The sequence below is a fragment of the Ptiloglossa arizonensis genome, chromosome 10 (assembly GCF_051014685.1).
Source record: "Ptiloglossa arizonensis isolate GNS036 chromosome 10, iyPtiAriz1_principal, whole genome shotgun sequence".
Taxonomy (NCBI): Eukaryota; Metazoa; Arthropoda; class Insecta; order Hymenoptera; family Colletidae; genus Ptiloglossa; species Ptiloglossa arizonensis.
In genome coordinates, this window is record NC_135057.1 from 4,221,762 (window position 1) to 4,245,700 (window position 23,939).

Sequence of the window (23,939 nt, forward strand, 5' to 3'; positions counted from 1 at the left end):
GACGATCTTTCGTTGAATCGAATTAGGAACACTGATCGAAACTCAATGTTATTGGAAAATAAAGTATCGATCGTGTAACTTTTGTAAAATTGAATGTTTACCATCGTGAAAATGCAATGCAAAATATACCCCGGTTACTGTATTTTAAATTAATAATAGTATCAATTATATACCTATTATTTCAATCGGTCGCATAAATCTGTACATGGTGAACTGAAATTACAAAAATAAATCGAGAATGTGTTTTCGAGAAAAGAGAATGTCAAAACTTATCGATGCGCGCGCGAGAAAGTACGATTCATAATTATCTAAAGTGTACGTTTATTACACGTTATTTCTAATAGCGACCATGTTTATAAATACCAATGAATATCAAGTTGTAATGTATCACGCACGTACGTCACAAATCTCGAAAATTGATTTTCTTGTAAACGAAGCTCCGTACGAACAAATTTTGTTTCATACTTTCGATTTATTTATGTACGAAAAATCGCCCTATTTTGATTCATCAAGCATCGTGGCCCACCATGTGTATCATCAATTAATACAATTTTTAAGGTTATATTTATGGAAGACAAAAAAAATATTATCGCGATAAAAACAATTTTTGAAAATTAATATTTCTCTGATACTCGAATGTTTCTTTTTCTAACTTTTTAAGTAGTTATTGATATTTCCTTATCAGGATAAATTTAATATCACTTCTTTAAAATATTTTTACCTATTTATAGATTATAGAAAGTACGTAGAATATTCTATAATGTTGCACATTTATAGAGTTTACATAGACTATTGTAATCGACTATAAATCAACCTGACACGATGTTCGAAACTTCGAGTTTCAAACAGACAGCACTGACACTTGCGAATCCCTCGTGGTAGTGTCTCAATTCTACCATTCCTGGTTCCACTTTTCGTCAAGAACAGCTGCTACACGGCGTCCATTGGAGCGAACATTTAAGTTCTTCAACTTTAAATTACCAGAAATTAACGCGGACGATGAACGTGTCTACTGACTGACCACTTCGACCCTGAACTATAAAAAAATCGAAATGTTCGTAATTCGAAAAGTTTCGCGACGATGATCTGGTATAACGGTGTTAATTAGCGTATCATTGTTCCAGTAGAAATATTATCAGAAATAGCGTGTAAGACAGTCTATTCAAAGTGCACTGTATCTCTATTTGCAGTTCATAAAAATGACAGAAAAAAATGTACAATGGTATAAAGACATTGCGTATTTACTATACCTAACTTCAGCAAATATACATATCACACAATAATTATACCAAGAGTTAAAGCAATACAAAAGTCAAATTTGAACGATAAGTTAATCTCTATTTTGGAAATAGTCTTAGATTAGAAATCGTGCCTATTTTCGACACTACTTTTTCCAGAAAATTTTTAAGGTTACAGTTATAAGAAAATTTATCCTTTATTAGAAATTTGATATTTTTATATTCTTCATTTTTCATGTATCAATTTTGTATAATGCTGTAAGTTGTGACTTATCTATGCATAGATAAACCTAGGCAGTTGTTTAAGGACAAAATGGAGCATTTGAAGTTTTATAAAACTTAAAACTTATTTTGTTGTATACGTTAGTTCCTTTATATTCGTTATTAATAATTGTAATGTTTTATTTTTCGTCCTGCAAAGGAAAAGGACATAATAATATTTTCTACCTGGAAATGTAAATAAATCAAATGCGACTCAAGCTGAAGGTGGTTATAGATACTCATTTTATTTAGATTTTCTAGAGAGACCCTTCAACTTTGTTAAACTCTCGTCGGGAAGTTGGGCATTTAATATAGGTTATGTAAATCACACGTTTAAAGGACAATTTTATATCTAATAGAATTGTACTCGTATGATACAAAAATCTAAACTGTCAAAAATGCTAAGAAATATATTTGATGTTACATCAAATTTTGAAAATTTATAACTCTAGATCCAAGTCATATCTAATGCAACTGATTATTCGCGTGGTCTAACGCAAACAACTAATCGCATGTAACATTATACATATGTAACGATCCAAATTTTTTTAAATTTACACAATATTAATTTTGTACGAATTCTAGCATTGTAGCAATGATATTATATACGAAGACTTTGTCAGAACATGATCTACATAATCAACTGTACAACATATAGATGTATGGTTTACATAACCTATATGAATTAATCGTCCAGTTTCACTGACGGTAACGTAAAGAATGTCGAAACATTGAAAAACTCGAATTACTATAATTTTACTCTGGGAAGTTCAAATAATACAAATATAATTTACATATAATCTATTAACACCCAAGCTAGCAACAAACAATTTCACTACTTCGTATTGAATATTCTATAATACTGTTAACTTAGAAACATATCTAATAATCCCTTCTAATATAATCGAAATATACGAACTATTACCTAAAATATATTTTCTAACCAATAATAACTGCGTAAACGAAGCTCCGTACGAACATATTTTGTTTTATACTTTTGATTTAATTATGTACGAAAAATCGCCCTATTTTGATTTATCAAGCATTGTGGCCCACCATGTGTACCATCCATTAATACAACTTTTAAGGTTATATTTATGGAAGACAAAAAAAAATATTATCGTGCGTAAAATGCTAATCAAAATCAATTGGTACACGCGTGCCAAATTATTAATTATTTTCCACAATACTGTCTTCACTTAGAAATACGTCCAATAATCCCTTCCGGTATCATTGAAATACACAAACTATTTCCCAAAATATATTTTCCATCCAATAATCATAGTACGTAAAATGTCGATCAAAATCAATTATTATACACCTTCCGAATTGTCTACAAAGGAAATCCAGAGCGCAAGGGTTTGACGATCCTGCCAAGTGAAAAAAGACCGGTTCGTCCCGCGATCCATTCTTCAAACACCGTGATTCGTTCGAACCGTCCGGATATCTAAATGTAAAATATATTCATCCCTGGACGCCTCACCAGAGCCCCTCGTTATTTCAAACTCAACAAGACGCAATACTCCCGGACCGTGAGCACAGGGGACCGAAGATTTAAATCGTATCTTTGAGTTTCCAAAGAGTGAGAGGGAGGGAGGGAGGGAGGCTCGCGAGCCAAACGTCCGCTCGGTATCGCGTTCGAAACGATCGAGGAGGAGGGAATGGTAGTGGGAGGAGAAACTATTCCATCGGGCAAATCCAATCTCCAAACGGTAGCTACCCAGCTTCCAACTCGGCCGGAACAACGAAAACGTAATCCTGCCCTCGGGGAGGAGCCATGGGTAAAAACCGGAGGCAAGAACAGGGAACAAGAGAGAAAGAGAGAGACTCACCCGCGTTTCACGAAGTTCGCCAAGTAGTGAACCAGCAGTTTGGACAGGTTCTCATCGGCCAAAGTGTAGTTGATCGGGGCGGACAAAACGGACATAACCTCTCCGCGGAGAAGAGGTATCCCCAAGAGATAGGGGACCTCCTCGCCCCTCTGGCTCGGTCGTTCCCCGAGCTGAAAATGCAGGAAGTAGCCACGTCCACCGGAGGCCGAGTGCAACAGTGCCAGCCTCAGGAGGGGTGCTGCAACTTGACCGTCTCCAAGGAGGGACAGCAGGCCCTCGCAGATCACCAACGGACTCTGCTCTCCTCTCTCCCAGTCCGTGTACTCGTTACGGAGAGTCGAGTAGATCTCGTGAAGGTGGTAACGGTAGGTGTTACGCACGTATGTGCGTAGAATACGATCCCTCCTGGTCTCGTTCAAACCGTTCTGCAATCACAGCGAGCGGGATTCTTTGTTAGTAGGGGGTACCCTTTTCGGTCGTTCAGCGAGCCGACCGTAAAAATTCCGTATTGTTCGCCGCGCTCGTAAAGCTTCGCTTTTACATCGCCACCCCGTGATCCCCGCGGGGCGATAAGTCGGTAATGTTACGGTTATACCTTTCTTTACCTTTCGCTCTCGATACCGCCACCCCGTGGCGGCTACTTCGAAATTCGATCGAACGAATCGACGTGACTACGGAGAAGGTTGTTCCCGCGCGTATCGGAACCGAATAATCACGATTACAGCGCGAGAAGGGATAGGACGAAAGAGAAGTATTATCAAGAGGGAATGAGTCTAAGGAGTCGAAACGGTTTTAAAAGTTTTCTCCTACCGTTTAATTGGAACTTATTTTCAACGGAGGAGTTGTTGCTCAAGTTTCGACGAGATGTGAAAGATACTGGGAATACGAATTTTAATTTCAATGGTAAGAGGAACAGATTTTTAGTCAGAGGGAGAGGTTTTCAATCCGTACAGTTTTATATTGTAACAAATACTGAATGATAATCAATGTAGTATACTCTTATGTATATTGTAGTATATATATATTGTATACAATGTACGTGTATTAAACTATAGATAAAAATTATGAACGTTGTTTTTGACAAATTCTAATTTCTATACAATATCGCTTACAAAATGATTAATTACTTATTACTTTTATATCATCTGTCCGAAATAAACTTACCAATAATGTTGTGTCATATTGTGTATAATATGATAATATATTGACAAATAAAACTAGTGCATGTATATTATTGATATAGTGGTTTCATTTATTTAATGAAACTTTTTCCGATAAAAATTCGAAATAATGAAAATAAAGGAATAAATGTTTCGATAGAACTTATATTATATAAATTTTTGAATATCTGTACCACAAAAGCAATTTTTAAAAAGATGCACGGAAATATCTTTTCGTGAAAATATTTCGTGAGCGCATATTCTTTTAAATAAAAGATGCGTTACAACAGAATTTGGAAAAATAAACGTTAACTATTCTTTTCCATTCTTCCAACAATTTTCGTTCACTTATAAAGTATAGAAAGATTTACAGTTGGATAGGAATCCCAATCTTGAAATGTAAAAACATGTCAAGCATTCGTATCTTTCGTGATTTATGCTACTTCGTCGAAGTTAAAACAATTTTGTACACCGTCAAACAAATGTAATTTTGTCGGTCTTTGAGTAACTGCGTAAAGCAACTTTATTTAAATAATTTTAACGTTACGACCCAACTTTTGGATCCTCATCAAGGCATTACAAATCTTAAAAAGGAAACATAATTATAGAATAATATTGCTAAGTAATATATATATATATATATATCATTATAATAAACTACTATATAATAGGTTGCTCAATAAGTTTTGTCGTTCTATAAGAAATGGAGCTATTAGATTCGTCGTTTTATTTTTCTAAAGATCTACTACTGTTTGATGAACATGTATTAAGTTTCACGTAGATCTGTCGACTGATTCGCATATTTACAATTGTTCAAAGTTAAAGCGTCGTATAATTTTTTTATAATTGGAAAAACGACAAAACTTATTAAACAACCTAGTATGTAACGTCTCCGTAATTATGTGCGTGTATGTGTGTTTATATAAGTCACTATCAAAATTACATTCGTTTATGAATTATTTCCAAGGAATATTACGAAGCAAAAAAATAAAAGTACTGTTATTATTCGTTTGTAGATAATGTTAAAAAGGTCGCAAAGTTGCTGAAATGTCAACCGTCAACGTGTAAAAAAATAATCTTTCATTAGTGTGAGAATGCAATAAATAAATATTTTAAATAAAACTTCATTCGTACTTGAGTACTCGTCTAGCTAACGTATGTACCTCGATTAGAGATTCGTAATTAGAGATCTTTTGGTCGTGTGTAATTAGTGGAAATTTGGTTCTAAATGGTATCGGTCACCATTTGGAATCATAACTGCGCGATACATGTAAATGAACAATTCAAACGGTACCACGAAACGTCCGATCGTTATCAAATTGTCAAGGAGCTGCGGAAATAGGCTTTACAAGGTGTCAGCCTACCGTGACCATCGGATTGTCGATAATGTCCGGGACGATCGGTGGACACGTTTTGCAGCACTGCACTTGGTAATTAGTAATTTATTGGGTTGGTGTCAATTATCAATGTGCCGGCTGCGTGCAGACTGTCCGCGTCTCGTTAAATTCGCTATCTCGATTAAAAATAATTCAGGCCAATTTGAAAAAACAAAAAAAAAAAACGCGACACCGTTTTGTTCGCCTGTATCAATTCTGTAATTTTTAATTAAAATGCTCGGATTTAATTTTTAGCGAAACGCGAGAACCGGCAGACAGGAATTTGTAGAAAAAAAAAAAAGAAACAAAGGAATATTCATCGGTGATTATATTTCGACGGGAATTGTATAAATTACAATGGAAAAATATGTCCATTGATTGTACAAAGTGTTTCGTGAAACGTGAACGAAATGGCCAGAGTAGGAATAACACGGAAATGCAATAAAAAAAATTGATCTTATCTGAATTCCAATGTTATTTTATATTAGTAATCTGTCTTTTGATGTGTCTATTTGTTTATTTGTTTAAGAATAGTTAGAAAGATTCGATTTAAAACGAAAATGATCGATAATAGTGTTTCAAATTGCAATGACAATTCGCGAAATAAAAAGTTATGCCCACATTTTATAGCATATCATGTATGAAATGGAGCGTTTAAATAAAAATGCACTTATATCTACCATTCGCGAATATATGATATCCTCAGGGACAAACTTTCCAAATGCAACAAGGTGAATGATAAAAAAAAAGCATTTTCCAAAATCAATTTAATCTGAATTCAAAATTATGAATTGATAGGACACGATCGAAGTTCGTGTTCAATCTGTTGTTTTACTTTTACGAGAAAGTTTAATTACCAATAAACGATAGGTTGCATCAATTATTTATTCGCAGGCGTTAAAGTTAGTTTTTGAATAATACCGTTATATCGATTAATTTAGTATAAGCCCAAATACGCGTTTAATTACACACAGTGTAATACATGTTTGTAAGTTTTACACGAAAATATGTAGATAACGTATACGATAAATAAATATTTCGCCTACATGTTTTGTTCGAGGTAAATTTTCAGTACTCCAATAAACGTGTAAAAAGTATTTTCTCAACTGATTGAAACGCAAACACGAAGAAAAACTGGTCTTAACATTTTTATAAACCGATTTCGTACGAAAATTTTCCTATATTTTTACACATTTTCATTCCTGAACCATAACAAAATAGTTATACACGGTACTTGTTACTAAATTTTAGTTTGTTACTAAAAATTAGTTATCTGGGAAAGTGTATTATATGAATTTCAAAATGGTATAATATTGGAAGTAATGTGTTACTCTGGTCTTCGTAAAAAATAAGTAAAATATCAGTTGGACCTCTGTTATATTGGAGCCATATGCATCGTGAAAAATTTAATGGAACAGTTTTCGTAATCCTCAGTGGAATTCGACTCTGAAACGCGTATGCTTTGCAGCTGCTGCATCTCTCGTAAAATACGAACCTCGTAGAAAAATATTTTATGGAAATAAATGTCGTGTTACGTTTGGATATTTATCATTTATCCGTTAGTCCATCGTCTATATATGCTGTGCAAGAACAAGCTACGAATACAATATTTGTACTTCGTGGAGTTATGTAAATACGAGTATCGTGAAATAATTATCGATTACTCGTGTTCCTATCGTTTAAATACAAATTGTGATCGTTTCTCTTGGCTACCTTTGTCTCCATCCTCCTCGTCCTGTGAATATCTACGATTCACGAAAATTCAGAATGATAACTAAGAGTTACCTCATTACCTTTGTTCTCTTATCTGTTGCATCGTTATTTCTGCAGTCTATCACCTGGTTTTGCAAATTTTAGTATAAAACGTAGTCTTGCTCGTATAAACCGAGTGCACAAATACAAGTAATCTTATACGAGTAGAGCTCAGTCACTGTATCAACGTATTTATTTATCATCTGTATATTATGCATGTTAACTTGGAGCAAAGGCAGTTATAATGGTTTAAAACAAAACGATGGAGCTGAATGACGGTGTACTTTTAACTCTCAATTGGTAGTGTACTTGTTACATAAATGGCAGGGGTAAACAATTTGACAGCGTGTAAATGCTAGGTGAAATGCACAGTTTACGTAACGAAATCTCTAATTATACCAGATTAAGCGTCAAGGCTAAATTAACATGTTACGAAGATCTACATTACATACAAACAAATACACCTTATTCTACATTGACCTTTCAAACACGTTCTAATTATAACTATATCGCTTCAAAATTATCGAAATCCATCTTCTCTCAAATCTATTACATTAAAGAAAATTAATAGTAACAATAATTAGTGCTCTATCAATCGGTATTCAAATGAAATATTTCCCATCCGTCGGGTAAATTTAACAATTCCCCTTAAACCTTCAACTACCTTAAAAGTCAATTCAAATCTCTAATCGTAGCAATTTATAAATTTATCGACAAAACCGACTGTAAAGATGAATCACAAGAAACTACCCCTATAACAAAATCAACAAGAACAATACTTCCTTCCGTTTCAATTAATTTCGATTTAATTTATTTACAGAAAACGATATCGAAGAAATATTTTAGAAAAACTCCGAAACCGACGGATTCTGTAAATTGATAATAAATTCCGCAACGCTAATGATAAATTCAATCTCGCGAATCGCCTGCAAACATTTGTAAAAGTTTGCTGCGCGATAAATATTCAAATATCCTATTTAAATTCCTCCCTCTTTCGTAGAATATCACCTGTACGTGGTGTTAGGTAAAGTCTCTAAGCGCATCGCGAAGTTTGAATCGAGAAGGGAAGAAACCCAAAGAAACTGAATAAGTTACAATTCGAAGACACCATCGGGAGAACATCGTTCCACGTCTAATTAAATAAAACTCGTCCGACCTGGTTGTCGTTGCTTACCTGTACATCTTCATCGGTGAGATTCACCCAAGCTTCCTCGGACGTTAGACCGAGCAGTAAGTCCCGATCGCCGAAGCTGGCGAACTCGGTGCCCGGGCCAGGCACGAGGGGCATCAGTCCCGATGAGGCGGCGGTGGGCTGGAAATTCTTCGTAGAAGAGAGGAAAAGTCAGAATTTAAACGCGGAGCGGGAACACGATGAATCGATGCCTCGCTGGTTGCGCAATTAAGTCAACGTAAGAAGAAGTTGAGGTAACTATCGATTCCGAAGCGAGCTCCAATTGCGAAACTTGCAGTAATTGCAATTACAGCCGTATACTTTATGGCTTTTAATTAAAAGTTCCCCGACAAGCAATTTTGCTCTCCGATACTCCCGATCGGTTTTCAGAAAAAGACGCATCCGTTCGACGAGGGAAGTGTGATTAACGGCAACTACGGTTGGTCTCAGGACTTAATACCGGCTTCGCAGTACCAGCTATCGCGATCCTCCGGCTCGACATCTGTCACTCGGTTGTCGGGTCAATTAGCAAACTCATCGCTTACCCAGTCGTCTGGTCCACTGTTCGGCGAAGCCGGAATGTCTAACGATTTCTACCCTCACACGCCCGACCGACGCTGTAACCGGAATTTTCGAGCAAGAGGGTCGACATTATTTTTCGTATCCGTATTTACGAACAAAAGTAATCACCCTTGTACCTTCTAATGTCGAACGCGACCTCTTTCTCGCTGGAATATTCAGAACTTTCTGAATATTAATTTCGATGTTTCTATCGGTGCATAAGGAAACGAGAAAATTGTTTCGTTTTTTTCTTTTTCCTTTTGTTTTTTACAGAGAGAGGGACAATCTTTTTATATCTGAATTTGTGAATAGAAATAATTACGTTTCTACTGTAATACCAAATCTAACCTTCTTTTCCGCCAGTATATTTAGAACCTCACGAATATTAATATTGATTTTTTACGGATCTATAAAAGAGCAAGAAACTTGTTTGGTTCTCTTACTACATTTAAAGAATACTCTTTATACCTAGCAAAGTATCTTAATTTTTGTACATGTTTCTGTATTTAATCATACACGGGTTAACTATTATTCCAAAGGAGGCTGATTTAGACTACACAACATATCACAGTACGAAGTAATGTAAGTAATTCCTCACCGATCACAATTAATATTTTCCCGGTTTCTTTTTTCTTTCCCAATAACCGAAGAATAGATATTATTTATTCTTTTCGAATAATACGAAAAAAATTTACAAAAAATATCTACCAACTGATACTAGGTTTTTCAATAAGTTTTGTCGTTCGATAAAACTTATTGAACAGTATAGTACTAGGTTGTCGAATTAGTTTTGTCGTTGGATAAAATTTATTGAACAGTACTACATTGAACTCTTCAATGTTGTTTATCGAACGACAAAACTTATTGAACAACCTATTATATTGTCGTATTAAAAGATAACATAAGAAAGCTAATCACGTGACAATTAGTCTATGCGTTAACAGCGATCATTTAATACTTATTGGTATCGCGTGTAGCAACTTTTGTAATTAAAGGTTGATTTGTAAACATCAATATTAATATAAATATAAATATACTCAATATTAATATTATATAAAGCATAGTTTCCATTGTCTCCAGAATCTCCTTCGTATCGCAACTCACTTATCAATACCCTATATTTCTAGAATATTTTTCTAAAGAAATAAAAGGATGTCAAAGACGTTTGGTACCTGATTGATCGGCGGTGGCATAACCGCTCCATCCATGAAGGGTGCAAACCCACAAGTGAATCTCGGCGGATCCAACTGCACCGCGAGAAGATCTTCCAGGTTTTTCAAACGAAGGCACGGTGCGATATCATCCGTCTCGATGTCACTAGGACATTTAGTCTGTTCAGCGACGCGGCGCTTCACCATCAACGGATCTCGTTGAACGGCCCAGGGTGACAGGGCCGAACCACCTAGTAAAACTACCCTCTCAACTAGCTCTGTAATACACAAGAAACCGACCGTGCATGAAATTCACTGGTACAGATTATATCTAGAACATGAAAATGTCACGAAATATTAACCCAGTCCAAGAATGAGGAAACTTTTTTGCATGTTTTACAAATTGTGTACACTCGTGCAAAATTATACGTAATAAAGTAAAATGTGAATATCCTGATATAGGGGAGTGGAACGGTACGTGGTTGTAAATGGTTGAATTTTGAATTTTTCATTCTTCCCTGTACACAAACATTGGAAAACGTAATGGTTCTATAAAAAAAATATTGACGACCTTAAAATCTTACGAAAAATAAATTTAGGAAAAAGTTTACTATTGACTCTTAAGATTGTCTAACTTTTTTCCAAGAAGCTGTTTCATCGTAAAAATGAACAATATTTAAGTATTCATATTTAAATAACCTACCCTGTGAAGATATGTGAAAGAAATAAAACATTTCTGAAAAGAGTTTCGAGAAAATGACCAATTACATACACACGCACAATTTGCTTAGCCAAAATAAAAATCTGGTAACTAGAATTTATCAAATGTAGCACGAAGCATACCTAATTCCGATTTCTCGTCTCACTGTAAAATTAAAAATTTAACGCAACGTTAAATGACATTACGCGTGTCACCGAGTGGTGAAATTTGTTAGTGTATTGTCTTCGCTTCTCGCAAACTGTTCGCATAATGGCATTGAAAATGTTTCTTCGAAAGTCTGCCAAGAAAACTGGGAAGTTCAAGAAATGCAAGTGAAATGTAATAAAACTTCGCGTGGAAAATCCAAGGGCGCGAAGCGAATACTTGAAGTCTGAAGTCTCTACGTCTACAAGTTCAATATCGCGACTATGTAACGCGTCTTGTGTATGAAAAAAACATAACTTTCCGTACCGAGATGAAACTGCGAAGAGAAAGTAAAGAATAGAAATTGAAAAAATAATAAGAAAGTTTAAAAATGATTCTTACCGCCTCCATTTGCATCTTCTATTTTAAGAACAACGAAGACGATCGTACGTTTCGTGACGTACGTGCTGTGTTATTTTCGATAAAGTCGTAAAAAGTTTATTTCGAAAACCGCGTTCGTATCTCCAACAATTTTAAACATAGTATCGGAGAGATGAAACTTCGGAGTGCAGTTGTAACCTTTAAACTTGATTTACCGGGAGCTAAAACTAAATACGTGTCAGTTATTTTTGCCTGCTGTGCCCTGCCATGCTTTATCAAAAACAACCAGGGACCCGAGATACAAGAGGAATGCAAGCCGACACATGTTAAAATACTTGTCCGAATCGTTATTACACTCGTAATCTTTCATAGGAGTATCGAGTTTGTTTCATTTCTCTCCAAAATATATAAAAATAATAACAAGTAAAGCCTGTTATTAGTAACTAAAATCCAACAATTGTAGCAAATCCATTCACAGTTTAACTTTCATTTCTTACACGTTTCGACCCTTCCCTTGTTTGATTCGGTAACGCATATGCGTCGATTTAACCTAAAAATTATAAAGTAAAGTAGATTCTTAATTATTTAGGTTAAATGAACCCAACATGATACCGAAGACAATCGAAAAGGGAAGGATCAGAACGTTCAACGAATAAAAATTAAATTACTCTCAAATTCTCCACAATCGTTGTATTTTATTTGTTAATCTCGACAAGCTTTGCGTATTATCATTTTTATATATCGAAAACTAAGTCGAAGAAAATCGAAGCTCGTGTAAAGAATAACGATTACAATTGCTCGAAACAGATTATTTGCTAATCTCGACAAGCTTTGCATATTATCATTTTTACATATCAAAAACTAAGCCGAAGAAAATCGAAGCTCGTGTAAAGAATAACGATTACAATTGCTCGAAAGAAATAAACATTAAACCGTGCAAGGATTTACCACGACACTTTCATTTATTTCAGCCACGCGACGTCTAATTTCGAATAAGTGCTCCTTCTATCGTCCAAAAATTCCTTTACTCGAACCCTTTTGCCTCCTCACGAGGACATCGGAGGTTCTACCTCTCGTCGTACCGTTTGAACATCGGATACCTAAAGGGTTGCTCACAGCGTCGAGCAATTTCGACGTTTGTTAAACGATATCGGCTTCCCACAAAGGTAGAACGGCAACTCTCGCGAGCTTAATCCACGAATACGAGTTGCGCGGCGGTTTTCGCAAATGGGTGCGAGAATTTTCGACTCATCGCCTTGCAACGAGAATACTCTGAGCGGCCGAGAGGGCCGGGGCATTAGTGTGGCGAATCCGACCAGAAGGGTGAGAGGCTAAAACGCATTGTGGAAGGGTATTAAGGACGACACGAGGTAGGTTCGTTAGCGGAATGGTGGTGCAATCTAGAAACGCGGTACAAGGTGCGAGTCTTTCTCGTTCACCCCCCTCTGTCGCTCCCGTGTTCTCTGTCCCGGGTGTTAGAGAAGGCTACACTCGAGGAAGCTTGTTACGGTCTCTAGTAGCCGTCGACAACGGAGACGATGATGACAGCGTCGTCCTCGGGGGATATCCCCTCGACTGCCCCCACGCATGTGTCCTGACACCTTTGACTCGGGCGACGATAGTCGTGCCACGCGATACGCGAAACGGGTCGCGAAACGCGAAACAGAATTGAAATACGGCTAACCGTGTTTCAGCGAACCGGGATACGAACCAGCCTAACCCTCTATCCGGTTTCTGGGTTCAGAATTGAACTTTCATGGTAATGAAATCAGACGTACGTTTTATAGTAAAATCTACGGAAAATTCTTTACCATCCACTTAAACTTAAGGGGATATTCTTCTTCTTCGGGCCGAAAATAGGTAATAATTGTAAACTTTTGTGTCAAGAGACTAAAATATATAATACTTCAGTCCTCGATCTTCGAAGAAGATGTACAAATTTTGATATAATGAAAGTATCGATATTTCAAAATTACAGGCTAGAATATAAGCTGGATTTACATTTGTATTGTTCTATGGCTGTCATGATAACCACCACTTAAACTTAAGGGGATATTCTTCTTCTTCGGACCGAAAATAGGTAATAATTGTAAACTTTTGTGTTAAGAAACTAAAATTACTTCAGTCCTCGATCTTCGAAGACGATACACAAATTTTGATATGATATTTAAAAAGTTACAGGCTAAAATATAAGCTGGATTTACATTTGCATTGTTCTATGGTTGTCATGATAACGGTAATTTTTTTTCTTTGGCAGAAATAAATAATTCAAAATGATCTTTAATATGTAGTGTGATCTATCGTAAAAAGATATAAGATGCAATAAATGGCGATGGATAACACACTATTATTGTAAAAAAGTCAAATTGTACGAATACGATTTCACGTTCCAAAAGATGGCGAACGAATAAAACCCGCTGTAACTATAGACGCAACTTTTTCGCGCACGTACTATATTCTTGGTATACAATCTTAATTTCAAAAGGTAACTGGAGTTAAACAGAATCGTATGGACTTCGTTTTGCGAAAGAGAAATTAAAGAAGCGAAAATTTAATTTAGTATGTAAATATATCCATGTATCTATGTACATATATTATGAACTGTGTATGAGAGCACGAGTAAGGTCACAGCCTCGTATTTATGAATTCTCGTAACTTGAGACCACGTAACTCGTGAACTCACTGTAATTTAATACGAGTCACTGTAACATTTTAACAAGATATACAGGGTAAACTGTCCGAAATATAACGTCTAAATATCTCCCACAGATATCGAGGTATAACGAAGGGAATATATGTAAAATGAAATTGATGTGATTCCAAAGTAACAAATTACCGAAAAAGAAGTCATTAAGAATTCTTTAACGTTTTGAGGCACAGGTGCTAAACGTGTGAAATTATACTAAATAACTGAAACTAAAAAATAGATTAATTGCATATTTAATTATAAGATGAAGTATTAATATTCTCATCATACAACTTGTATAGACTTATTTTAATTTTCCATGGTGGATTGAAAAATATCCCACCATGTATATCAGAATATTAAGAAGGTGGAATATTTCTTAACCCACTGTGCTCCAGAAAGTTAAACAAATCCACATAATTGTTGTCTGTACAACAAAAAGACAACTTAATATAGTACGAGTAGATCTCGATAAATAGCTTCTCTTTGTTCTCTTGTTTGCTAAAAAATATACTTTTTGATGATTACTATGTACTATAATTAAAGGTTTTAATAATATAATATGATTAAATAATTAAATTGACTTTTTACACCGGAATCCTGAAAAGTACCGTGGCAGTCAACATGTTAATATTATTCTATTTTTAATCCTCGACTGACAAAGATAGATATCTGGAGAATTTTCGAGTTTTAAAATTTCCCAATTTCGTGTAAAGAATAACATTTCGGTAGAGAAATGACCGAAAACAAAAAATCTCGAGGAAACAGAATGGCTGTAAGGGATTTGAGCGTGTTACCTTTCATCATGAACGGGACGGCTAAAAAATAGGCTAGCGCAACTCCAATTCCATGACGAAAAAGAGCCAGTCGTTAGATAGTAATAGTGATTAGTTAGAAAATCATAAGTAGACAGATTGGGATGAGTGTCATTTTCAATCGAATAAATAGAAGTATTGTGGCGTGGGTCCGAACAGACCCGGGTGTCGCCTTCCGAAGGTTACTATTGAATTTCTAATACCGTCTAAAGATAATACAACAAAAATCTTCTCTGGTAGCCATATACATGTAAATGTATACATGTAAATATATGAATGTACGTATATATACATGTGCATGTGTATATATAGAATGTCCTTCTAGAATCTTCTAAAGTGTTCTAGAAGATTCTATTCCACGGATACGTGATGTTTATTGAACAAAATAAAAGTTTGTTCGTCACCATGACGAACAGCGATTCGCGATAACGCAAGCAAAATATATACCTTCCGGAATATTAACAAAGTTTGATTTATTGACCGAGTTATTATATAATCGCACCCATAACCTAAAATTCCAGCAGTCGGATATTGGAATTTTACAATCCTGTGAAAAGGATAAAAATCCGGGAGACAAATGTTGGAAACAAAAAACCTAGAGAAACAAAATGGTACTGAAGGACGCGTGTTACCTTTTTTTAAAAATTGGCGAACGCGGCTCCAGTTCCGTGGCCAAACAGTGTCAGTCGTTTGATAATAACTAGTGATTAGTTAGAAAATAATAAGAAGTAGACAGATTGGAATGAGTGTCACTTTCAATCAAATAAATAGAAATATTGTGGCGTGGGTCCGAACAGACCCGGGTGTCGCCTTCCGAAGGTTACTATTGAATTTCTAATACCGTCTAAAGATAATACAACAAAAATCTTCTCTGGTAGCCATATACATGTAAATATATGAATGTACGTATATATACATATGCATGTGTATATATAGAATGTCATTCTAGAATCTTCTAAAATGTTCTAGAGGATTCTATTCCACGGATACGTAATGTTTATTAAACAAAATAAAAGTTTGTTCGTCACCGTGACGAATTCGCGATAACGCACGCAAAATATATACCTTCCGGAATATTAACAAAGTTTGATTTATTGACCGAGTTATTATTTAATCGTACCCATAACCTAAAATTCCAATAGTCGGATATCCCGAGAATTATCGAGCACAATTTTACAATCCTGCGAAAGGGATAAAAATTCGGGAGACAAATGTTGGAAACAAAAAACCTAGAGAAACAAAATGGTAGTGAAGGACGCGTGTTACCTTTCGCCATGGGTGAGACGGCTAAAAAATTGGCGAGCGCGGCTCCAGTTCCGTGGCCAAAGAGCGTCAGTCGGTCGGGGTCGCCGCCAAAAGCGCCGAGATTCTCGTGTAGCCAATGAAGGCCTGCCACCAGATCCATCAAGCCGTAATTTCCTTGCGCGCTCCCCTTCGGCCCGGTTTTAAGAAAGCCTGCAAGCAATTTGTACGCATTAGTACGTGTCCCTTGGAATCCCCGGGCAAATTGCAGCCGTTCGTTCGAACGGGAATTAAACAATTGCTCCTCTTAAAACGCAGAATTTACGACACGCTCGATAAAACGACCGGGCCAATCTCTAGCGTACCATAACTCAAAAAGCTTCCATCGGTGAATTAAAAGCAGACGCTTCGGAAACACCTAAATCTTTTCGGATTTCTGCGTGTCGAGAATGCACGGCGACATCACGATTCCAAGCGAATCTATCGGTTCGTCGGACCAATTCCGTATCGCAGCTTAATGAAAAACAATTGCTCTAGTTTTATTCCAACTTTTCAGACCGATAAACACCGTACTACCGGTTAGCGATGTTTCGACCTCTTTTTTTCAATCTTCGTGAGTATCGGTGAGACAGTGATACATGTTATGTCAATCGCGCGTTTTTAACACGAATTGTGTACAATCGAGGTTCAATAATCATCGTGTACGTCTAATGTTACGATTCTTTTTTTCTTTTTGTTAATTCGACGCAAACACTACGCGCTATCATTCTGAGCGTAGTTGATATTTATATGTAACATTTTGTCTACAACTGTGTTACGTGTACATTCCGTATTAAAAATTCGTGGTTGTAATAACTTGTATTATTATGATATTACATTTTGTAGATACTTCTAAAAAGGATTTAAAAAAAGTTACTAACTACGTATTTCTCTGGCAAGACTAAATAAAACTGTTACAACTTTGCGACCAAGTGGTACTCATGGGAGTTAAAAAGATTATTGTACTAAATTAATCGATGTCTATAATATTTATCAAATATACGTCAGATTGAAACTGTCCACGATTATTTATACTCGATACTTCGTAGAATTATACACAGTGATTCTAGAAACTCCATTACTCTCGTCGACCCAGGTAGAGAAACATGGTAGAATCGTTGAATGATTTTCTCGTCGAACGACTCCAAGAGCTTTCCAAGACTCTGTCTATAAAAATCGATTCGAATTGCAAGAAGCCAACACGTACCAACCGGATTAAATGGATACACGCTGAAACGAAATGCTTGGAAAAATATACACGTTGGATTATTATTATTACTCTTCTTTTTTTTTCTTTACCTCGAACAACAATCTACAAAATAATGCTCGTTCGCAAGAAACGTCTCGCGAACCCGACGTGTAACAAAGAAACGTAAAAAAATAGGAATTACATCGGTGGAACAGGGAACAATCTTCTGAAGAAACAATCGTATCTTCGTGATTCAAAGAATCGCGGAAACTCACCCTCTCCCCCCCCCCTTTTCAGAGCAAAATTCGTGCCCCGCGTAAATAAATTTCCGCGCTTCAAAGAGGCAGGTCGTTTCGAAGCTGCGCTTAAAAATCCACAAAGACTGGATGGCCGTCGTTTTAATTCGAATTGCTGGACCCTGGAGAGACGGTTAATCCGGAACTCCATGAATGCGAAGTTTCTTATTGCGGGGGCATAAAGCCATCCTTTATGCTTTTTCTCGCGGGGACGCGAATCTTTTACGAGGAACTTCAAATAAACCTGCGCAGTTCTTCGTTCGCGCAATTGTTCTTGGAATTGTTACGATGCAGCAATTAAACGATGGTCTCGAACCTTAACATTTTACTTGGAGGCACGGTATTCACCGTTTTACATGCGAGGAATCCGAGTTAGTTGAAAGTAAACATGTTCCGTCCGACGTGTTGACGCGAATCGTGGATCGTTGAATACGCGTGAACTCGTACAATGGTTGACGTTGTGTTTGTGTACCGTGTTCGTAAATCTATTCAAATAAAACGAAATTAAATGCATTTGAAAAGTTCGCTTCTATCGTGGCAAAATATTAATTGGAAGAATAATAAAGGTATTCTCCGATGTGAAAGAAAGTTGTTAATTATTTACTCACGTACTTGTTCGTTAAACGGGGTAAATCCTCATTAACGCGCCAGAGAAAATAGAAATACAATATAAGGTATGTAGAAACGTGTGAAACAGAAAAGAAAGAATAAAAAGATCGCGTCGAAGCAATCCGTAAAACAGTGCTTGGTGAGACGCGTGTTTGCGAGAGCTTGTATACAGAGTTTGTAAATAAATCACTGTCCGCGAAAAAAGCTAGATACAAAACGAATTACCGATAGAACAAAACCGATAAATCGAATCGTAGTTGGCCAGTGAGGACGAGTAGCGTTAAGAGAGCGAAATTAATCAAACTAAGAAACTGTGGACAGTTGATCTTGTCATTGATCGATCTATGCAAAAAGATAAGATCAGTAGCAGCTCTCGTAGCCTCGAGAGATCCAAGCTCGAGTTTGCTCACGATTGGAACGCAATCATGATCGATAACTGCCATTCTCTGACCAGATTTAAAGGTATGTAGATCAAGGAAACAGCGTTGCACACGTTCAAGCAGTTGTCTATAGTTGATCTTTTTCAAATTATAGTACCAAATCGTACAAAGTTGTCCCGATTGGGCCCTTCATCTTAAACGGAAGTGTTCAAGAATAATTGGAACACATTTGTCGCGTTACTTTCGTAACCAAAAAAATCTACATCGATCCCGTTCTATTTTCAATCGTCAATTTTCGTTCGAAAGATGTTCCAAAAATGCGTCTAAACGAGAAAATATTAAACGATATAATATGCTAATGCTTGTAGTATCAATTTTGCAGTTTAGAAGAAAATTATAGTACCAAATCGTATTTGGTCCCGATTGGGCCCTTCATCTTAAACGGAAGTGTTCAAGAATAATTGGAACACATTTGTCGCGTTACTTTCGTAACCAAAAAAATCTACATCGATCCCGTTCTATTTTCAATCGTCAATTTTCGTTCGAAAGATGTTCCGAGAATGCGTCCAAACGAGAAAATATTAAATATGCTAATGCTCGTAGTATCAATTTTGTAGTTTAGAAGAAAATTCCTCCGCCAAGTACAACGTAACGACGCGACGCTTTTACCACTTCTCTCTACTTTCCTGTCCCTCCTTAGCGTCTTATGCAAATACAGCGAGACACTCGAGTAACGCTGCTCTAATTACGAGCATAGCAAAGACACGAGTATGATTACTTCTAGTATTTACCCTAACAATGTTACATCGCAGAGCTTCCGTAATTACTCAAAGCTTATCGCTCGTTTCATTAAATTTAACCCACGCTCGATATGCCAAAGCGTCCAGTCAAGGTTACTCGCAGACACCAATCAGAAACTTCGAAGCTCGAGTTACGTAACGCAGATACCGCTCGACGTGTTTCGCGGTCGAATTCCGAACTGATTGCTGATACGAGAACTTTCCAATAAAAATGTAAATTCCCACGTCATCGCAGCATCCTTCTGTTAAACTTGTCGATACGTTCTATTAATATTATTGACTACTTCGTAACTTCAACGAAGGCACGTTTTATCGATACGAATTTTGTTCGACGCGTGTCTAATTTTTAAAAGAAGCGGAACCAAACCTTTAATAAACTGGATTCCGTACGTTTTCCCAGAGGTGTAAACTTTTTTATTTTACCTTCCCTCTCGCACAAGAGGATACATCGAATGGAACAATCGCTTAGAGAATATTGAGAAACATGTAAGTTTGTTCTTTCTTTCAAAATTGTATCGTTCTACAAAATTTGCATATATACAACGAAATATATTCTTTTTAGAATGTCATAAGAGATTTGCGCCAAATAGTTATGGAATGTATAGATTAAAATAATTTGTATAAATAGAACATTAATTTCATTCGATATTAATCAATTAAACGTAAGACTGCTTGGAATATTTACAAAATCTACACTTGAATTCTAAACACTTTTGCATCGAAGGGAGACGCATACAGCGAATGCAATAAATTCTACAGTTTGATGTAATTTTACAATTTAACACGATACCTTTAACTCGTTTCGATTATAATTTTCTTCGTAAACGAATAAGTATAATGTTTGAAAATTGTACGCGGAGGGTGACTTTTTTCAATAAAAACCTAAAACCTTTTGCGTGGTGATTTATTCCCGTGGATTTGCACCGTTCGGTTCTCCAACGTCTCATGTATCCGATTTTATCAGTCGTGTTTCAAAGTTCAATACTAGTACGAACAGACGTGACAAGAAAACGAGAATTTACTCAGGGAGGTTCTACCCAGTCGATTGTTCGAATTTTCCTTTCAGCAAGAACAACTTCTCGTCGAGATTTACTGCTGACTGTGATTTACGCTTTGACTGCGCAATCAATTCGAACTGTAATAGACTAGTGTTTCAAGCACTTCGACGTTTTCGTAGAGGTAATCTATTTTGTACACCTTAACAATTTTTTTACTTCGAATAATACGGTACAATTCGTCCAAATATAGCTTCGATGAACCAGACATTAGATACCAGAATTAGGTAACATTATTATCGGGATAGTTACGAATGTATTTTGATCTCTACAAAGCATTCCTAGTATATAAATGCGACGAACGACAAGAAACTAATTTTAATGGTAAAACTGAGTTCACTCCTCGATACGAGAGAACACTGAAACGTTCTATAATTCTTTCGTTATTCGAATACTCTACTATTCATTTCCTCGGAGGAGTCCGTTGTCCTGTTAAATACAGTCTTCTGTGAAAGGTCAACGTTAATTCTACTTGTAACAGTTTGATAAGACACCGACAATGTACATCCACACTGTGCGAATCACACGGAATAAAATAAAGACGAACGAGCTTCTGACGAGTCTCTGAAAGAGTGTAGAATAGAAAGCGCGAAATTGCTGTGAAATAAAGACTTGTCTGGATAAACGCGACAGTCTTTAACTTAACGATCGTATTGTTGATAAAATTTTAATCTCTTTGGAAACGAATTATTTTATTCGAAATATACAAAAATTACACCGATATCGTTCCTTAACTAGTGCTTCTTCTCAAGAATGAATCGCATTAATATTTAAAATTATTTTTATTTTACTTTTATATTACATTTTGCATTATATTTTTAATTTTACGTTACTTTCCGAGAACGTAAGTCTATTATTACGAATCTCGTTTATTTTTAAAAGTGAGTTTTCAGTTTCAAATTTTCAATAGACTTTTCGATAAATATAATGATGATAATTCCCTTAAAAATGCTGAAAAACTTTCAGATCCTCAAACTGACGAATTATCATTAACAAAAGAATTAGAATTAGCAATTGCGGATAGCATACAAGAAAAAACTTGAACACAAGGGGGCTTGAGAAGGACTCTAAAAAAAGAATTTTATACTTTTGAATCCAATGGAAAGAGAACACCCAATTTACAGAAATTTTTAAATGTTCTAGATACGATTAAGTCAAAATTTACACAAAGTGAAAGAAATTTTCCTGCAGCTACGAATTTCTTTACAAAAGAAAGTAGATTGGCTTACTCTATATCAAATGAATTGTATTTTTTTAAAAATTATTGTAAAACTAAAAAGTGATATTTTATTTTGTAAGGTTTTTGATTAAATAAATAAATTTATAAATTTAGTGTCTTCTTTCCATTTAATGTCTTTTATCCATTTTTACAAGTTTTATTCGTAATTAGATAGAAATAAACATTTAGTTTAAGGTTTCTTATATTTTAGATATATATCGTTAATCTTATTTCAAGAATAGAAATTTTGCAATACTTTTTTATTTCCATATTTATTTCCATTTTTTATCCATGACATTCGTCGATTTTGCGACAATATTGTCATCTTATACCATTGGAAAGTTTAGTTATGAACGTAAAAATATAAATGGAAAGATAGATAAAACATAGTTAAAAAGAAGCTATACTGTTCTTTAGAAGCTTTACTTTATGTAGTGTATTGGAAACTAAAATTTTTAAGCACACAATTTCATACTCTACTCTACGATACAACAACGCCAACAACTCGAGACTGCGCACATCTAAAAGCCAATAACCCTAAACTATAGTACGACGTTCTTTTTAACCTGTCACATGCACGTAACACACTAGTACTACGTATACATACATTCGTACAACACATTGTCAACCTTCCACGATGCACACGCCTACATCCTGTGCTAGTTTTCAGGTGAAATAAGTATACATCTGTAGTGGGACCATAGCCAACAAATGTAGCATCAACGATGAGAAATAAATTTACTAATAAAACTTTCGTTATTTTTCGAACGATTTACGTATTTTAAAATTTACAATGTATTTTCGTCTTTTGATCACATTCACTGCCAAATACGAATTTACTTGTAACTGACAACTCGTTGTCGGATGTCATCAATGAACAAGTAATAGATAATGGGCGTTCGAAGTAAGTATAAAAATTATTATGCATCGAAGAAACGAGTGTTTTTATTCGTGAAAATGAAAATTAAGTAACGTTACTGCGGCAGTGGAATAAACGTTAAACATTCTTTATATATTTTTTCTTCGATTAATAATTTATAATAGTAATTTTTACTTAACAATTTAATCATTTTTACGTAACAATTTTATTTTCATTGTGTATTCAAAATTGTTTTTATACGTTATTTTAATGTAATTCTCTTGAAGAATGTTTGCATATGGCCGAAACGTAACGAGTATAATGAAAAATAATTTGCTGACAAAAAGAAGGCACTTATTATCATGAAAAGTCACGTATGTCTTATCGAGCAACGCAATAAAATTGAATTCGTTATTTTTTTAATTCTGCATTTCGATCATAAAATTGCACTATCTGTCTTATTGTTAAATCTAATCTTCGAAACAATTTCAAACAGAAATAGTGTACAAATGAAAGAATCATTAGAAAGTTCCAAAATTGTACAAAACAATTGAATGAAAAATCGTCGATACATGTTACTAATTAATTATTCGCTAAATTTTATTGTAGTTGCATACACAAACTTACTACGTGTTCCCTGAATATAAATCCCATGGAAAGTGTATGTTGGATATATTATAATACTCGTTGGACAATATAATAACAAATATTCTACACTTCAGATATTAAAAGTAACAATTATTACCGTGTAACAAAAAAATCGATCAAAATTTGCTAGAAAAAATTGCAAGCAGTACAAAAACACGAATTTTTCAATACACCATCATCGATCAATTAAGAATAATTTGACTACTCATCGTTGGGAATAATTTTCACTTCAATTACTTAAGAAATAAATACTTTTCTATAACCTCATACTTCTGTGCGTCTCTCAAACAGCATTATCCTTTAAAAAAAATTTCCTTCTTTACGTAAATGTTTCAAACCATCTTTTCACAGCTTCATCGTTCGTGTATTTTCACG

At 35.4% G+C, this 23,939-nt stretch overlaps 1 protein-coding gene across 1 annotated transcript in view; it reads right to left on the reverse strand.

Annotated features, from left to right (window-relative positions):
* Positions 1 to 23,939, reverse strand: part of LOC143151851 (neuroligin-1) — a 93,939-nt gene that overhangs the window by 9,075 nt on the left and 60,925 nt on the right. The window contains exons 3-6 of the mRNA XM_076321306.1: positions 16,495 to 16,683; positions 10,524 to 10,780; positions 8,794 to 8,940; positions 3,332 to 3,756 (exon numbers count right to left, since the gene is read on the reverse strand). Coding sequence (XP_076177421.1) covers positions 3,332 to 3,756; positions 8,794 to 8,940; positions 10,524 to 10,780; positions 16,495 to 16,683 — 1,018 coding nt within the window. The remainder of the gene's footprint in view (positions 1 to 3,331; positions 3,757 to 8,793; positions 8,941 to 10,523; positions 10,781 to 16,494; positions 16,684 to 23,939) is intronic.